Raw genomic sequence first — 19,883 nt, 5'->3', positions numbered from 1 at the left:
TGTTCATTGGCTTCATTAACTGAATTAAAATTCAACTTGTGATACGGAAAAAAATCTTCAAACCTATGCTTTTCAGATATCTGGGGTAACACCATCCATGTAAACAAAAAAAATTTAATGAAGATTTAAAACAGCTTGCATAAAAGTTTCAGACTATGGTCATATTAGAATGACAGTGGACTTCAAACAAGGTTAAGGACTGAAAAAAAAAAACAAACTATAATGCAATACAATACAAGGTCAGAGCAATTTAAAGCGATTCAAGTAACTTTGGCGGATGATACTGCTTAGCCACTTCTCCAGAGAACTGGATCCCATTCATCAATTGTAATGAGTTATACAAAAGCAAATCTCTAATGCTGAGATTTCCAATAACCTATGGTCAATCAAGTACAATTTGATTAGAATACACTAAAAGTTTAAAGGCTATCAAGCTTTTGTTATTGATTTCTAAGACATTACTGAACAACTGTATTTTTCTTTCTAGAATCATAGAATAGTTTGGGTTGGAAGGGACCTTTAAAGGTCATTTAGTCCAACCTCCCCTGCAATAAGCAAGGGACATTTTCAACTAAATCAGGTTGCTCAGAGCCCTGTCCAACCTGACCTTCAGCATTTCCAGGGATGGGGCATCTACCACCTCTCTGGGAAACCTGCGCCAGTGTTTCACCACCCTCATTGTAAAAAAATTCTTCCTTATATCTAGCCTCTTTTACTTTAAAAGTATTAGCCCTTGTCCTATTGCTACAGGCCCTACTAAAAGACTCTGTCTCCATCTTTCTTATAAACCCCCTTTAAGTACTGAAAGGCCACAGTAAGGTCTCCCTGCAGCCTTCTCTGAACAACCCCAACTCTCTCAGCCTGTCTTCATGGCAGAGGCGCTCCAGCCCTCTGATCCTTTTTGTGGCCCTCCTCTGGACCTGCTCCAACAGGTCCGTGTCTTTCCTGTGCTGAGGGCTCCCCAGCTGGACACAATACTCCAGGTGGGGTCTCACCAGAGCAGAACAGAGGGGCAGAATGACCTCCCTCAACCTGCTGGCCACACTTCTTTTTATGCAGCTCCAGACAGGATACAGTTGACTTTCTGAGCTGCATGCACACATTGCCAGCTCATGTCTGAATATTAACTTACACTCCATCCAAGCTGTAGGATCTGTCAGCCCAAGTTTTACCAGATTACTGTTTTGTGACAGTACACACACACTTCTTAATTACCACTAAATAATTCCATTTTATCCAAACATATATGCTGGCTGAATTGGTAGTCTCGTCTATGTACAGTACTTTTACAATACTGTGAGTTCTTTTTTACTGAAGTTTTACTTCATCAAATATTAGCATTGTAAGTTGAAGGAAGCAACATTCATATGACCACATAAAGCAGCCTTACACCTTCTTCTTTGATTTCAAGAATCACAGTAACAGAAAAAAGGGAGAGCTGCCAAAGACAATGTCAAGCTGTATTACAGCAGTTCTAGCAAGTCAGTTCAATAAACTCTTCTAGAATATAGCTTCTCTTGTCTTCTACATGCAGCTATGAGATAAACGTGGAAAGGCAGAAAAGGCTTCTCTGCTGTATCATGAGTTGGTTCTTATTCTATAATAAACTTCATACGCATGCCTGATCAAGAGTGCCAAAGTTGCACAGCTGTTGCCTCGCACCATCTGAGTTTGAAATTTGTATAACCATTGCTATCAAAGCACATAGTGTAGAACAACACCTGCTTAGGCATCTATATACATACATAGCAATCTCATTTAATTCAAGCATTAAGAACTATGCCACATGTATTCCACTCTCAAGTTCATAGCAGTGGGTGCTTTTCACACAACATGAAAGAAGAAAGCACCACTTGTAGGACCTCTTAAATCTCATTTTCTTTCCTGTTATCCATCTTTTTTTCAATCCAGTAATGTTTTTGTTTCTGCTTCATTTCTTCCAATCTCTGGGCCCTGTTATTACTTCAGTGTGTTTCTTTTCAGGCATTTTGTTTCCTTCTCGTGTTCTACACCTTTGCTTTCCTCTTCCCTTGTTCTTCCTAAGTAGTCACCAGTTATATTTTCCTCTCCAAGAGTCTTATTTCTTCTCTGATGCTGTCCTTACAACCTTACTGGACTCCATCAAGCAGATCCTAAAATTGTTTTGTTCGTCTGTCAGAATTTAACCTGTAAAGATCTTCCATTCAGGAAACACTAATCTAAGAAAAGATACTTAATTTTCCTCAAAACATAGCGGAGTAAGAATCTAGGTTATGGAATACATTTTTTAACAAGGCTCTCTGAGGAGATTCACATGCTTTTAAAAATAACTCTCATGTGTCTATCTTCACACAGAAATTAAAATGTCACACATTTTGTCTGTTTTGAGCATTTCCTGGCTGTTGACAGCTCTCATTGCCATCTCCAAAAAACAAACCAGCAGGATCTTGCCTAAAAAAAAATTCTGCCTGCCTTGTAAGTTTTCCTCAGCCATATTCTATTCTTTCAGAACTTTTCCCTCTGCAGCTATGTTTTGTTCTTTGACTGCTGCTCACAGCAATACATTTTGAAATGTTAAGAGATACATTTCTCAGTTGAGAAAGCATGTTTTTTTTGTACTTGCGAACCCTTAGATGCTGTTGTGTGTTCTACTAATGCCTTAGCATCATACATTGTAAAAGTAGGCACTGGGAAGAAGAATAGGAAAAGGAAGTAGAATAGCTTTTAAAATTCTGCTTTCCAGCCTTTTTTTTTCCCCCCGAAACGCAAGGTAGATTGCAGACTATAAAAAACATCACAAAAGACAGAGGTAAGAACTGCTATCCCGTTCTTACATTTAAACTGTGGGAATTAACACCAATATCACTACAGTATTTCAATACTACTGAAATAACCCCTGCAGGAGACAACAGATTATTCCACTGGATGGTTATGGGTCTATCCTTTCCCATGCCAGCAAATGGAAAAAAAGTCCGCTCTTCAACAAAACTATTTAAAAACCTCACTAGTTTGGGCCGTAAAAAATTAAGGATACACACAAACTTTACAAAGACCATGCTCCTCTGCTGAGGCAATTATATAATGAAATCCTTCTCTGACATTGAGGCACATTTATTCAAAATGGAACTTTATTCAACTATATGAGAACATTTTATGTAAGAAGGCCACAGTGACAAATTCAGGTATCTAAACCCAAAGTTGCTTGGCTTGGAAAAATGTGTCTCTGGGTGTCTTTATCCCTGGAGTTTGAAAACTTTGTAGCAGTTCTGTGAATACTAAAAGCAAGGTTTAACAGCTTGGAGTTCACATACAAAAATCTTTGTTTACCTACATTGTACTTCCCAATATATATTCCCATCCCCACTTTATTTCACACAGGATAGAAGATTTCATCTGAAACTAGAGAAATCAAAGAAGGAAGTGGTACTACATTACTTTGGAAGTTAATGTTAAAAGTCAAAGAGCTTAAGCTATTTTATTTTGCTTCTGTTCTAAGTTGAGCTGTGACCGAGGGTGCCTGGTTCAGTTGTTTGAACTCAGCAAAAATTTAAAGAGTTCAATGCTGGTGATCATACACACACACACTCTGCCTGGCTGCTCTCTAATCCATATTCACTTCATACACCCATGCCCACAGGCAACTATAAAAAAGTATTTTACTCATTACCAGTAAGTATTCACCATCAAATACAGCATTTCATAATCTGAAATGCTATTGTTAATTGTCTGTGACTAATTATCTAGATATACTTGTAGCATCTGATAGCACTAGGTAGGCAATAATGGGCAAGTTCTCCATTTAATAGGAACTAGAATATTTCTCCAAGTTTGTATTTCCAAAAGCTGACTGGCTAGTACCATATTCTTAAACAGATCTTTTAGAAGATTTAAGTATTCCACAAACTTTTATGCCATTTTGCAGACAAAGCTCAGTTTATCTTATAACCTTATCAGAAATAGAAGATGGGAAGAGGAACTATTTATTTAAAAAGCTTTCCATTAGACACTTCCAGGATTTTTCAAACAAAATAATTGCTGCAACATGCTTCGCAAAAATCCATACTGTTAGGTGATGGGGTTCTCTCAACACATTTTACATGTTAAAGATTTAATTTATTTCAGCCTCTGGAAAGGAATCCCCAGAAGCTAAAAGAGCAAGCTGAAGACAAGTGAGAGTGAAGATGTAGGAGGTGAGAAATAGAAATGGAGATAGAAAGGGAAATGCAGTTCAAACACAGGACATGATAATTTTTATAAAAATAATTTTTTAATCAAGAGAAGCTTGTGATCTAATGTCAGCATCAGCTGATTTTTCCCTAAACACTAAAATTGTAAATGATGACAGCTCCTGTTATGTTGAGAACAACCATTCAACATATTTCTGAGAGTCTACATTAGCACACCAGGCCAAGACCCAACCTCAAAGCATAAATTCTGGAAACATTTTAAAAACCAGACAAAAACTGGCAGTAAACAGATGGCAAGTGAGGAACGATCCACTTCCAAATTTGTATTCAGCAGAAAATAGAAGGAACAAACCAAAGAGCTAGTGGAGTTTTTAAGATTAGGAATATTAAGTGTGTGGTGTGCAAGTCTTAACTTCTACCAGAATAAGTGTCATTAACTTTGTGATCAAACTGCATGAAACAACCTGAAGAAACAGAACTACCAGAAACCGGCATTCCAATAGCTATAGCATACTGAGTCTCTTGAGGCCTAACAATGCCCAGTTATGTTTCAAAGCAGTTCATCTAGCACTGGAACAGGCCGCCCAGAGAGGTTCTGAAGTTTCCTTCTCTGGAGATATTCCAAACCCACCCAAATGCAATACTGTGCAACCTACTCTAAGTGAACCTGCTTTAGCAGGGGGTCAGACTAGATGATCTCAAGAGGTCCCTTCCAAACTCTACCATTCTGTGATTCTGTATATTTCTAACTGCAAGCAAACTTAAAAAAAAAAAATCCATTTCTAGAAACGTTAGTCTGTTCCTAGTGCTCCATTATCTTCACCTAAGTATACTCTATGTTAAAACCACACTGAACCAACAAGAGTCTTGACAACAAGACTAAGTTATCAAAGAAACACTTTTTATGCAGAGTTAACTGCACAGCACATACATAAGGCAGATTCACAAGCTAAGCATTGCAACTTGAATATTAGATGACTGCATGTACATAAGGCAAGCTTTAATATTTGTCTCTCTGACTACCTCCTTTTTATCTGGTGTCTCTGCAGGCATTTCCCAGTGAAGAAAGGGAAGACAGCTGCAGTCTCTCTCCCTACTATATCACGTGACTAATGACAGCCGATTTTTTTTTTTTTAACCTTGTTGCTAGTCTTCACAATTAAGTATCAATATGAGGAAAAGAACTAAATATTATCATCTTCCAAAATATGTATGAAATGTTACATATTCTTGCAAGTTTCAGGTGAGCTTCAATTAAGTTGTGTTCTGGGTCTCATGCCCACTGGTAGATTTTAGTACAGCCAGGTGAACAGGAGCACATATTTGCATGCTTTCTATAATTTACATAAGACAAATAAGAGTTGTGAGAGCTGTAGAGAAAGCATTGTACTCACACAAAGCATCTTTATATGAATAAATTTTAATTAAGCTACTAGACAAAAATCAAACTAAACTTTATCATGAAGTGTGATATATTAGAATGTTTGTCACGTGTACACATTTCTGTCAATTTTGAACAACTTTCTCATTCACTTGTTAAAAAACAATCAGAGACTAACCTATTACATACCGCTTTCTAAAAAATACAGTGGGCCAAACAGACTCAGTGAGTGAGGAGAACATTGTGTCACAGATTTATATCTGCATCTGTTTTTCCAGATTTATACCTGCATCTCATGCACACCGTTGTCCCTCCACTCACTACCCTCCCAACCCAAATGATGAAGAAAAAAAAAAGGTAGTAAGAATGATCAAACTCCACCATAGAAGCAAATGAGGAGGCTAAGGTCTCTTCAGCTTAGAAATAGTTAAAGGTCTATAGAAAGAGTGGTACAGAAAAGGTGAATAGGGATCACACCGTTATTGCATCTTTCAGTGCAGGAAGGGAAAACCATCAAATGAAACTAATTTTCAGAACACTGTGCTTCACGCGCCATTAAGTTGTGGAACTCAGCCAGAGCAGGTTGTGAATTCTAGTAGCTTATAGGCGTTTAAGAGAAGACAAAAGATGTTCACAGAAAAGGCTACAGCCTCTAAGTCAAGAAATCTTCAGGCATAAACTACTACATATATGCGTGCTCATTATACTTTTCCATAAGCATCTGCTTTTGGCCACTGAGAGTTTTGAGATGTGCCTTCGATATGACAGAGTAAAGCCTTCTACTCACCCAACCATGGGCGAGTAACCAATGTGACAAAAAGGGAAAGATCTGGAGGTTTGGCTCTAGCATTTATAGTGCACAATACATTTTCCTCAGTCAGGTCCTAGCCATTTATGTTTACTTTCATCCCAAACTTCACTGATCAGCCTTCTCCATAGGCTCCAGTTGCAAAGCCAGGCCAAAAGAGGGTTACTTCAATATGATCCTACACTTACCTCCCTGCTCTCTGCCCCCTTGAACTTGCCATTCCTACTTCTTCATGCATTAGCACTCACCTGATCATGTTGAGCTAGTTCATGCAACAGCACTTTGAAAACTTGTGCAATTTGGTTTTGGCCAGTCTGAGCTGGTTTAAAGCATAAAGAATCCACTGAGCACCACTGCCAGTACAACTAAGGGAATGAAGACAGCCATGGAGAGGCTACAATCATGGTAGGGCCAACTGATGATGCAGTTCCATGTTAACCTAAACTATTGCTTTGACATGTTTGAGATAAGCCAGATTCCTACCTTATCAGGTGGTTAATTCTCTAATAGACTGACCTGCTGAGTCAGACAGGTACAGCAACCTACTTGGCACCAGAACATGATCTTGAGCTGCAGCAAAGCTTCACTATATATTATTCGTTCTAGACTGAAAGCCTAAGCAGCTAGGTTTAAGGAAGAGAAGCCTTGAATACCAAACAGAAATGACTGCCACAGTCCTAAGATTGTCAGCATGCTTTCTGCAAATCTACAACTTGCTCTACAACTACCCAGTGAGATCAAGATCTTGGCCAGGTTTACATGTGTAACTTTTGTGGTTTTGATCTGCTGTATGTATAGAAATTGGATTAATTTACTCTAACGAGTAACTAATTACTTCAATTCCCGCTAAAGGCTCCTTTTCTACTGAATAGTTAGAAAATTTCCATAGACTTTTATGACAAAGGATGGCACAATAGACAAAATTCTTATATCTACAGGTTAATGACACCTTTGAAATGAATGTTTTTGACAGACTGAGATCCCAAGGGTCAGATCCTATCACTAGAAAATCTACTCCAAAGTATCATTAGACTGAAACACAGCCTTAGAACAAGTTATCTGAAGTTATGGATGCTAAATTAAATCTCATTTAAGGATATTTGGAACCATCTTCTTGAAATGCTGACTCCTAAAGCTGCATAAAGGAAAAACTTTGCCAAAAGGAAAGTGTCTACTAAAACATTACACGTTTCTAATTTATGGAAGGCATGCCACTGTAATGACGCCAGCTTGTACAGATATGCCCGAGGAAGCCTTAAACTAACGTGGACACTGCTAGCACAGTAATCGTAACATGCTACTCACCATGGCTCTGTATTAGCTCCAGTTCTTGGACAGTTTTGCCAGTTTGAACTGAACTCTACTGCTATAACCATCAACTAGAAATTCTCAAGAAAGAGACATCTTGTGTACATTAAGCTATTTTTGGTTTTCATATAAGATTGTGTTATGCATGCATCATAAGGATAAATTTACGCTGCAATAAAAACCACCAGCCATTCAAATCCTTGATGCCTACAGTTAAATTTGTTGTCAGCAGTACCTACTCACTTGTTGGCAGTGACTCACCTTCCTGATATGTTTCTGCATTTTCTGAAAAGCTACTGGGTTCCCAAAAAACCCCACTCTACCCCACCCCCAATGCAGCTTACTTATACTTCTATAACCATGTTAGGGATACCAGTGAAAGTTTCGTTTTGAAAATACTGGCCCCTAGCTTTTGCATTTGACACTATGTTAAACAGAAGTTGTGTTTATTTTCAACTTTTAAAAGAAATCACAAAGCAGCACAGAAACTGTATTTTTCATGACATTTTTTTTCCTGTTAAGAGATAAGGTGGACACTTCCAAGATGAAAACTAGAACTTCATTATTGCCTTAAGGTTGACAAGTTATACAGGTGTTAAGTAAGACAGCATAGTAACACTATTACAGTCTTAAAGCCTGAAATCTTTTTCTAGGGGACAGTCATAACAATCAGACAGTAGAGAGCAATGGAGTAGATTGGCAGCAGAAAAAAACTACTTCTCCAATTAATCCGATATTACCCTGCAGGCATACTATGTAAGATTACAGTTTCTGCTCCCAGTGTATGAAATGTATTAATTCTCCCTCCTTTTTGCTGCTACAAACATTAAAACCAAAAATAGTTATTTTTCATCCCCTTACTTAATGGTCAAATTTTCAGCAGCTACACTTCTGCACTGCAGGAAGTTTTGAGGCTGCTTGCTGCTTCAACTAATGTCAAAATAACAGAGAGTTATATACAATAGGCAAATTGTGATCTTTTCCTGAACGTAGTGAGGATTGGAATAGGAAAACCCTTACCTGCCTTTTCCAAAAGGCTGATCAAAAGGAAAAAAATGAATGCCAGAAGTCCAGGACTCTTAGACATTTAACAACTAAGTGTTCCCTGGGATTCATTTCATGTACAAATTTAGAGTGTGCATATGAATGTAAAATGCAGCAAGACTTGCTGAAAAGCCTTTAAGATTCAAAGCAATGCAGGCCCCCTCTCACACCAAGCAGAATTATCTCTAGTCCCTAAACAGATGTTTGGCAAAGAAAGGAGAGAAGAGGTCAAGTTCTTGCAGTGTTTCACTGAAACCTTTCTTCTCATGAGAACAGACCCAACCAATATCTTTTTTGCCTCTCACCCTGGTGACCACAAGGCTTGAGCTACATTAGGAACTGTTAACCCAAGAGTATTTACCAAACCTGTTCTTTACTGTTGTCATTACTAGTAGAGTACTTATATTGGATTTATGGCAGAATCTATCTCTAAATTTTCTTGTGTAAACAGGCCTGCAGGCTTCTGCTAAGGGCTGGAGCAGATGCTTAAATAAGTATCCAATGTGTTTTTAATCATCGGTAAACTTAGCTTACACACCACATTTAAATTCCAGTTATTTTGATGCAACACAAGAATAAAAATACACTTCAGTTTTTAATAATTCTCAATCTCTTAAATGGCTAAGTGGATTTTACTCCAACTGCTAAGACTTGGACGGCGAGCAGAAACAAAAGCATTAATAATTCTGGTCTAAATAAACACCCAGAATGATGAAAGAGTCATTAATAGCAGAAAGGTCTAACTAGTTTGCAAAGAAGGTGAAGTTTTAACTTCAGATTGCTGAAAATTTCTAAGGTATGAGTGCTTCAGAATATTTTGTTTCTGATAAAAAAAATTAAATGCTCCTGCCAAGTAATTCTGTTCATCAAAATGAAGTCTGATTTTAGAATGAAACTGAATTAGTTATAGAAAACCTCACAAGAATAAGATAAAAGGCATTAAGACTTACAATTTTAGGCATGGGGAAGAAAATTCAAGTTCTTTTTACATACATTTTGGCCCTCTGAAAAACATTCTGGTGATACCCCCTTCCCTACACCACATGCAAGAAATCCTGTGTAGAATGCAAGATTCAGGATGGAATGGAATGCAAGCTAAACGTTCTTGCAGAGTTTTGGGTTTGGTTGGTTTGGTTTGGGTTTTTTTGAGGGGGTGGTGGTGGTAGTCATTTTGGGGTGGTTTAAGTGAAAATTTTGCAAATTTCTCAGATCTGAAACAGGTATAGTCACTCTTGGCAAAATAAAAAACTAACTCAATTATTCCTGATTTTCTATCCATTTGAAATATGTTTTCCAAAACTAGCAATGCATAGAAAAGCCAGAGTCAGAACAGGAATATTCAAATTATGTAAAACTACGGCACAATCTGGTGATCACTTGTGTTCACACAAAAAACTTCATCCACTAAGTACAATCATACCAGTACCGTACATAAATTCTTTGCTTGGCAGCATCTGGAAATAACAGTAGCAACTTCTTAGAACATTAATTTATCCCTTGAGGTCAGCTGCTGAAAGTCAAAAATTTTTGCCCATTTTTTTTTTTGCCCAACACTTCATTATTCTGTTATGAGTAGTTGTTTATGCAGGAGATGTTTTGGTTTTTTAGGTTTTTTTGGGGGGGGGGTTGGGTCTTTTTGAGTGCAGTGAAAACAAAGCCAATGCTTCCTACTATAGGAAGTGTAGGATTTTTCTTCTTTCCATCTCTCTCTGATGAATGCATTTTCTCTAAAAGTTTTCTTCCACATAAACCATGCTGGAGAATGACGTCTGAAATTGCCTCTAAAGTTCACAATATCAGAGACCACACTACTACATAAACTCCTTAATAAATGTCAAGAATGAGATACAGGAGTTCCTTAGCTACGGCCAGAAACCATCAATCTTAATATTGTGATCTTAGGAGACTGCAATTATACAGTTACGGTAGGTAAACATTTTTACGATGTCATAATATTACTAAATGTTCATTTGGGAGTACATTACTAATCAACAGAAATGATGAAACATTATGTGAACATCCATGAACATTATCTAGGAAAGATGCATTCTTCATCAGAAAATTATTTCTAAGGGCTTTTAGCATACAAATGCTTTTTCAGAGAAACTTGCCATTTCTTCTCTAGAAAAAAAAAAATTCACAGAGGAAGGAGTTTGAATACTTTCTGGTCATAACTAACTGCTGTTAACATTTTGGTACTAAGAGGTTCAGCAGAAAGTAGGAGGAATTAACAACAGGAACAAGAAACATCTCCCCACTATCAGGCAGTAGATCTAAATAAGACAAAAAAACCCCAATCTAAACAAAAAGAGGATGCTTTTTTCCTTAAATACAAGGCACAATTAAGTCACAGGACTCACCACCACAGGATTCTGTAGGGGCCTAAAAACTAGTAAGAGTAGTTCAATAAGGAACTTGATGTGTTAAGAGAGTAAGTCAAGTTGTGGCTACTAACCATCATTGTCTGGCTACAATTTTCATCCTAGAAAGCCTTTAAAATAAATCATAGGGAACATATACTAGAGAGGTATCACATACATGCTTGTTTATTGACCTAATCCCCATGGCGTCTGCTACAACTGCGCTAAGGCTAGACTACAAGCTAGACGGACATTACTTACGACGAAAACATTTTGTATCTCCCAATCCTATTCTCCACGCACTTGAATAATATTTTGGGTCAAACTTCTCTTCTACGTACCGAGACTGCTGTCACATAGGTTTGGAAGATACAATCCTTCAGCTTTTAAACAGCCTTTTATGAAGATGTTCTTAGATTTGTATTGGAGATGCATTTGAGAACTTGTTCTCAAAGCAGTAAGTTTGAGAAGACAGTCACATGGCTTTGCAAATGCATTTCAGGGAAAGAGCAAGAACAGCAATTAGTGCAACATTAGGAATTGGTTTTCAAGTTACAACTGTACACATCAATTCAAGGGGAATATGCACTCACAGCCTAGTGTTAAGAAGCACGAAAGAAGATATTTGATCATCCTTTCCAGCAACACTTAGTATATATTGCAATTTTAAAATATTGCCTTTCAGTAACACAACAAAAGTCACATCAATACCAAATCCATACTTGCTGTGTAAAACAGACTGTTTCTATTTTAAAGAATACCTTGTATAAACTATGTTTGCTATTAGATTTCTAACCTGGAACCACAGAACCTAGTAAGTAGGTTATTCAGTCACATTTGTATTCATCAGTATTTGCAGATTCTCAGCATATCCCAGGATTTGTACTTAAACTATGAACTTACAAATGCTGAAGGCAAAAAAAGGACTCCAAGTTCATAAGAACGGATCATCAGTTGGGTGCCATTTTTCTCCAAAGCTCCCCAAGCTGCTTTAGATAGATTGGCACTGCAAAGAGAAACAAGACATATCAGTGAAGGCACAATCTTCACAGCAGAAATTGCTCAAGTACCACAGCTCTAGCAATGCATTTCTAGTAGAACTTCAGTTCAATCAGAACAGTATTTTCATAAAAAGTGACTTGGGTGTTATTCTTTATTGCTATTTTTACAGCACAGTGGGAGCAGCAGAGACAATATATACAAGGGTATTCATACAACCCATGTGGATAATTATACAAGCCTACTTGTGTCATACAGATCCACAAGACAAATTCAGCCTTTTGAATCTTCTCTGCACATTTCAGAAAGTAACTTCTGACCTCTCAGACTCACCTCTATGCCTGGAAAGATCATGGAACACGTTCTCCTAGAGGCTATGCTAGGGCACATGGAGGAAAGGGAGGTGAATTGAGACAGCCAGCATGGCTTCACCAAGGGCAAGTCCTGCCTGACCAACCTTGTGGCCTTCTACGATGGAGTGACTACATCAGTGAACAAAGGAAGAGCTATGGATGTCATCTATCTGGACTTCTGTAAGGCCTTTGACATGGTTCCCCACAACATCCTTCTCTCTAAACTGGAGAGATATGGATTTGATGTGTGGACTGTTCGGTGGATGAGGAATCGGTTGGACAGTCACATCCAGAGTGTGGTGGTGAATGGTGATTGGTGGCCAGTGGTGTTCCTCAGGGGTCCGTACTGGGACCAGTACTGTTCAATATCTTCATCAATGAAACAGACAGAGGGATCGAGTGCGATCTCATTAAGTTTGCAGATGACACCAAGCTAAGTGGTGTGGCTGACGCGCTGGAGGGACAGAACGCCATCTAAAGGGACCTGCAGAGGCTCGAGAAGCAGACCCATGTGAACCTCATGACATTCAACAAGACCAGGTGCAGGGTCCAGCAACTCTGCGGGACAACCCCCAGTAACAATGCAGACTGGAGGATAAAGGGATTGAGAGCAGCCCCGCTGAGAAGGACTGGGGGAGGCTGGTGAACGCAAAGCTGGGCCTGAACCAATAATGTGCACTCACAGCCCAGAAAGCCAACCATATCCTCAGCTGCATCAAAAGAAGCGTGGCCAGCAGGTCGAAGGAGGCAATTCTGCCCCTCTGCTCTGCTCTGGTGAGACCCCACCTGGAGTACTGCATCCAGCTGTGGAGCCCTCAGCACAGGAAAGACACGGACCTATTAGAGGGGGTCCAGAGGAGGGCCACAAAGATGATCAGAGGGCTGGAGCACTTCTCCTATGAAGACAGGCTGAGAGACTTGGGGTTGTTCAGCCCAGAAAAAGAGAAGGCTGCGGGGAGACGTTGCAGCCTTTCAGTACTTAAAGGGGGCTTATAAGAAAGAGTGAGACAGACTTTTTAGCAGAGCCTGTTGAGATGGGACAAGAGGTAACAGTTTTAAACTAAAAGAGGGTAAATTTAGACTAGATATAAGGAAGAATTTTTTTACAATGAGGGTGGTGAAACACTGGCACAGATTTCCCAGAGAGGTGGTAGATGCCCCATCCCTGGAAATGCTGAAGGTCAGGTTGGACAGGGCTCTGAGCAACCTGATCTAATTGAAGATGTCCCTTGCTCAATGCAGGGGAGGGTGGACTAGATGACTTTTAAAGGTCCCTTCCAACCCAAATTATTCTATGATTCTATCAACTTGGTACTGGTAAATAGCTTCAATTTGGTGTCTTAGGAAGATTAAAAGCTAGTTGTTATGACTAGTTGTATTAGAATACATTTAGTACAGAGCACTTTTGCAAGTTAAACACTATCTTTTGCTCCTGCCATTTTGTTCTTTTGATATATTTATGAAAAGAAGTATTTACTGAAGAGGTATATTTGGTTTAACATGCTATTCAGCACCATGTTGTAGTTAATCCTTCATGAGTATCTGCTATGATGTACATCAAGTTGGGAGTCACAAAATAAGTGCAAGACTGTTGTCAAAACCTACTTCTACAGGATAATTCAAAACTTAAGTATTGTGTTTTAACTGACAGGCACGATGGATGCTTTTTGATAGTAGCTAACGGTGGAATAGAAGGAACAAGAGAAAAATAGAAGCAACTATGAATTTCTCTATTAGGTGGATGCAATGTCACATTTCAATGACTTAAATCCTTTAAAAAATCACCTTAATCACTACCACTATTGCAGGCAACAGTATCAATGAGTGATGAAATTTAAAGAGCCAAAATATAAAGAGGAAAAAAATTAAAGTAACTGAGCATTTAAGGATACAGAGATCATGATCTGTAGTATATAAGGTTGTACAAAAATCAGTTTTGGCAAAACTGAAACATCTGTATTTTCCATTCAAAATAAGACATTCTCCCCTCACGTCAAGAAATGCATTGCTCCCTCTTTTGTCTTCCTCAAAAACCAAACAATAGAAATACAAAGCTAGACTTCAAGCTGGACTGCTGAACAACTCAATCTGACAAAAGGTCAGATTCCAAATATTAGGTATCTACATGTTTTGTAATAATAAGGCAGAGCAAAGATAAACTTAGGCTTAACCCATATGTTTTGTACAAACCAGCACATTCACGTACAGCATGTGTTAAAGAAACTCAACCCAAGGTTTAAAAATACTTTTCACTTCAGTTGATGCTGAACCCCAGAATTGGCAGTTACAGCTCATACAACATTTTGGTGCGAATGCCAACAGTTCCTGACAATCATTTCAACTTGCAGCCCCAAAAGGGGCAATGTAATGAAAAAACATTAAATATGGACAAATATTCATATCACTACTTATAGTATTATGAGGATTAAGGCAGTAACTCACCTGGGCCTGCAACTGACAAGAACTTTGTATGTGACTTTTTTTGTTTTTAAGTGAGAAGTGTATAGTTAGTTATTTACCTTGTAACTAAGAACCATGCAATTTTCTGGAAGTCAGGAGAAGGTCTCATATATGTCTTAATGTGAGGCATAGCGTGACTTCGACCTGAGACTTCTGCTGACCATTTGCTAGGAAAAAAAAAATAATTCTTTTCACATACAGTTTTATTTTGAGGTCTAAAAAATACTCACCATACTACAGTGCCATGTTTTTGGGAATACTACCCTATACTTCTCATATTTAATACTTGTTTCCCCTACAAAAAGGCTGAAAATACTTTATTTAACCAATTTTTTTAATCCTGGAATCCAATCTTACTAGAAGCCAGACGGCAGGATTTTTTTTTTTCTTTACAAACAAACCAGACAGATATTCTCCTCTGTGTATCAAGCTCTCCTAGCAAGTGTTTCCATTCCTCCACTCCAGCTAGCACTCAAGAAACTAGGTCCAAACTTCCAGCCAATATTTCTTCTTTGAGCATTATCAATGGCTATGCCTTTAAGCAAAGGAACTTAGCACCAAATTAAACCTTGCAAAATTCCCCAAGCTCATTACAATTTATTATGCATGAAGTAGAGGCAGGCAGGGAGCAACTGATAGACTGTTGACACTACCCTTTCTCTTCCCTTTTCTGTGCCCCTAAGCCACTGAGGAAATTTGAGGGCTTAAGAAAGTCACAGTCATATATGTATATATATGTATGATATTTATATACAGTCATTCATATATATATAAAAACTACTTTAAAACAACAAGCCATTGCTGGAGTAATTCAGCATCAATGTTACAGAACTAAAATCTATGCAAGCAGTAAATATATGTACATAACTGAAGGTGTGAAATCACGGTATTTAGAAGCACGTTCCACTGACAGCTGTTAGTCCTCACTCAAAATCAGGAAAAGGGCTTCCAAATAAACCTTTCTCCATCCAGAGACTTTTCTTTCCTCAGTTTGGAACATAATAGGCTCTGGTTTTGGTCGTAACAATCCTGTTTCCCTAATTTAGCATTCTTTTAGATTTTATAAAAGAATTGATTAGCTCCAAAAAAACCTCTGAAATGAACTGTGTCCATTTAAAAGCCTACAAAGATTGAAATGGAAAGGCTGTAATTACTTACCCAAGTCGACTTTCAGGACTAACTTTTACATGAGTTAAGTCAAGAGGCTTTGTAGTTCAGGGGTCAAGACCTACTTACTTTAACAAGCCTATCTTCTGAGATGAAGAAAAGAACTGTTTCTGAGAACTGGTCCTGTATTCCTCAAGGGCAAGAGCTGAAACACTGTATGCATGTTTGGAGCAAACTAGACCTCTTTATATTACGACACAAGCCATGCTGAAGTCTGTTTTTGAAGAACACACTAATATGTATGATACAGAAACAGCTAACTAAACTTGTGTTCCCCTGCAGAACTCTAGACCTTACACACATACAGATTGAAGGCTATACCATAACTCAACAATTCTTGTTAATAGCTTTTATCTCACGACTAACAGTTATAGGTAAAAACATCTTTAAGTTTAAGGCACAAAAATAATTGGGTAACCCCAGTAACACTGTAGTAATGAAAAAACAGTAGAATTGGGAATTGAACACAGATTTTCTTTAGATGTATCTCACTGCCTTAGTTGAGGACAAATTTCTCCCCCCACTATTAACTGCAATAATTTTGAGATACTACCTCAGTCTACTGCTTTTTTTCCCCCTTATCTTTGACAGATACAATTAAGTATTGTGTTTCAGCAAGAGTACTACCACTTCTCTTGCATTTTACAGTAATCTAATTGCACTTAGTTTCAATTACAAGTGATTGAAACTGGTATTCCAGAAAGTTAAAATCAGAAAAGGGAGAATACATTTTGCCCTCTTCTCTTTAATAGGACAGCAAAAATATGCAAGGACAAAAAGGGAAAAGAAAGTGATTATGTTCTTTGATCATGTTTGGCTGACTTTGGGGGTTTTTTGGTGGTGTTTTTCAGTGAGGTAATTACTTAAAAAAAAAAAAAACCAAAACACACCAACAAATAAAACAAAACTCAGAGGCATTTAGTAAAAGTATTATTAGCAAAGTAGTATTTAAGAAATGTTTTCCCTTCAGCCTAAGAGTCAGCTTATCTCCAGACTGCATAATGCAATGATAAACCAAAAGAACTGGAAGGGGTTTCACATGGGTACAATACCTCATTTATCTATTCTTAATACAGCTAAATTTCAACTTCACCATGGGATTTTCCTGGCATATTTTAGAAAAAAAGCCAAAAGAGATTACAAAAAGCCTAAAGTAAAATACAAGAGCAGTTGCTCTGCACAGCAATGATGAGAGCCTATGTCAATATAACAATTTCAACTTCCAGTCAAATTGTCTTAACACATTTTAAGCTGTAAACTTCATCAGAATGCAGCTGGCAGAGGATGTACACAGGACCAATCTCATCATGTTGCAGTAAACTTCAGGCATATTCAGTCTCATCAGAGATAAATATGGTAAGTTAAATGAAACTAGCTTTGAGAAATTTTATCGACCAAAACCACAGCTTGAAGTAGTTATTTTTATGACAGTTAGAGGTCATGGTACCATGTAAACTAAAAGCTCAAGTGTAGGGTGAGGAAAAGAAGCTCTACAGGTAGGTATTATCAGAATTTGAAGAGTAAAACATGAAAGCCTTTTTGCTATTTTTTTTTTTTTATTCTTTTAGACTGCTAGGACTAGAAGTCCTTATCACTAATACACCTTAACTCTGACTTTAGACCACTAATCCTTACATTTTTACCAGTAACTTCTTGCAACTTCCTCCCTCCCAGTCTTTTGCGGCATTTCAGTCAGCAGCTCTTTTCTTTTTAATGACACAGCCTCTAATGTGATGATTAGGTGTATTGAATTAAAGAGGTAATTTACTTTTCAACTCAAAATACAACAGCTTTTGCCCCTCCCATCCCTCTATTTTTCCAATAGCTATATTTTTGAGTTTCACATAATTTGTTTTTTTTTTGCAAAAGGAAGAGGGGAAAAAACATTCTCTACCATGAATAAGGTATCTTTTGCAATATAGGAAATACTTTGCGCTCACTTGCACTGCACTACAAATGTGAATACTTACAAGTTGTTGCTTATATATATACTTAACCACTTGCAAAATTTCAGAAGTATGCTTTTTTTAAACATTTGATAAGTATTTGTTTTACCCTGCAATGAATTTTTGAGTTTGAAAAGGAGACTACACTGCAATCACAGTGCACTTAGCTGGAACACATACAGCAAGTATCAACTGCCACCAGCATCTAATATTTCTGGAACAAATGAGGTAAAGGAGCAGACACAGGCCCCTTTACAACTGCAGCTATCGAGACAGGGAAGTCGGATAATCCCAACATCCTGAAAATTAATCTGTGCAAACACACTCAACCAATAAACAGAGCCAGGAATAATTCATTTTCTACATCCCCACCTCTTTCATTATTTAGTTCTTACTTCAAATAGTGAACGTGCTTTACATCTCAAAGTATTGGCAACAAGGCTTGAGCACAGTTAAAACAACTCACACCATTAGTCTCAACCGTAAGAGAATAGTAGTTCCTCTGTGTAAATGCTCTACATCTCTCATCTTTTATGATGTTAAGGGAACAACACTGTAGTTCTTCAAACTGAGAAGGTGATTATTCTTCAAAACTCTACAGGCCTAAAGAACACATAAAGCTCTAATACAACTATGATTATGGACTTGTCAACAGCAAGTCAAACAAGCTCTTGTCAACCCAACTTCTTCCATTCTTTGAAAATAAAAATTTGACAAGGTTTACTGCACAAACATAAGGCATATAGTATTAAAAGTCAATCAATTATAATGAGCATTAAAATACAATGTTTTATGTGCTGTTAAAGCCGATCAACTGTTTCAAAAGCAGCAGTTAACAGAAATCATTAAGCATTGCAAATCTCTCCTTATCAATGAGTAATACTGAAAGGAAAAAAACCAGCAACCCTACCAAGAGAGAAAACTGAACAAATTGCACCATTTACACAGCAGTTAATCTAACAAAAGCAATCTAGTAATCATTTGCTATGATCAGAAAAGTAAAATCAATATTAAGTTTAGCCATCTTATTCTTTTGACCAATTACTTGAAATTTGAGAAATTACAATTCAGAGCTGCATCACACGTTAGTTAAATACACTCAAGTGGCAGAAGAGCTAGAAAAATAGCCCACAGGCATTATAAAAACTGTATGCCTGGAGCAGAGGTTCTACCCCTTGGGATGAGACTATAGGACAGCATTTATCCAACTCCATTAATCTCTCCCTATTTGTAAAAAGGAGTTATTCCTTTTCCTCTACTGCAAGTATAAAGTATTCATCTTCTTTTGACTCTGGTAGGATCCTTAGTTTCTTGCTGGTTTTGTATTATCTTCCACTGAGGTAAAGACAAATTCCTCAAATCCCTCTACTGCCCAAAGCTTTGTACCATGGCAAGTCTTTAAAATAGCTCATCTTATATTTAAGTCTATTGAAACAGGACCTACCATTTTCTGCGTCTCTCAGGTTACAACAGGTAAGAAGCTGCTGTATGTCATCTGCTCTATGGTAACAGCTTACATGCAGGCTTTCCTCACGGGCTAGTGTCTTGTACTACTTCAGGGTAAGAACCTGCATCTGGGTAGTCACTACAGAGCAATTATGCAGGGCCACTTGTCATCTACAACCAATTCGACAGATGAATTTAAAACCACCCTTTTCTTGCCAGGACCCTAATATGCCCAATGAGACAGGTATGTGGGTGTTTTCTCATTGAACAGGAACAACGAATGGTCTCATCACAATGTTCTGTGCACTAAATAAGACACTAACTGAAAAAAAGGTTACACTTTTCTTCCAATAAGATTCTCATGAGGCGTATGCTTATAGAAACTGAATTAAAGCTGTACAAACACCCTGAGTTTTATGATCTCAATTTCTGAATCACAACTGAA

At 37.8% G+C, this 19,883-nt stretch overlaps 1 protein-coding gene across 1 annotated transcript in view; it reads right to left on the bottom strand.

Annotated features, from left to right (window-relative positions):
* TDP1 (tyrosyl-DNA phosphodiesterase 1) overlaps positions 1-19,883 on the bottom strand; it is a 58,275-nt gene that overhangs the window by 13,523 nt on the left and 24,869 nt on the right. Inside the window, exons 13-14 of the mRNA XM_082485364.1 lie at positions 14,939-15,046; positions 11,971-12,073 (exon numbers count right to left, since the gene is read on the bottom strand). Of these exons, the coding sequence (XP_082341490.1) occupies positions 11,971-12,073; positions 14,939-15,046 (211 nt within the window). The remainder of the gene's footprint in view (positions 1-11,970; positions 12,074-14,938; positions 15,047-19,883) is intronic.

Source organism: Vanellus vanellus, assembly GCF_965231255.1.
Source record: "Vanellus vanellus genome assembly, chromosome: 6".
In the NCBI taxonomy this organism is placed as follows: domain Eukaryota; kingdom Metazoa; phylum Chordata; class Aves; order Charadriiformes; family Charadriidae; genus Vanellus; species Vanellus vanellus.
This window is presented reverse-complemented; position numbering and strand designations above follow the sequence as displayed.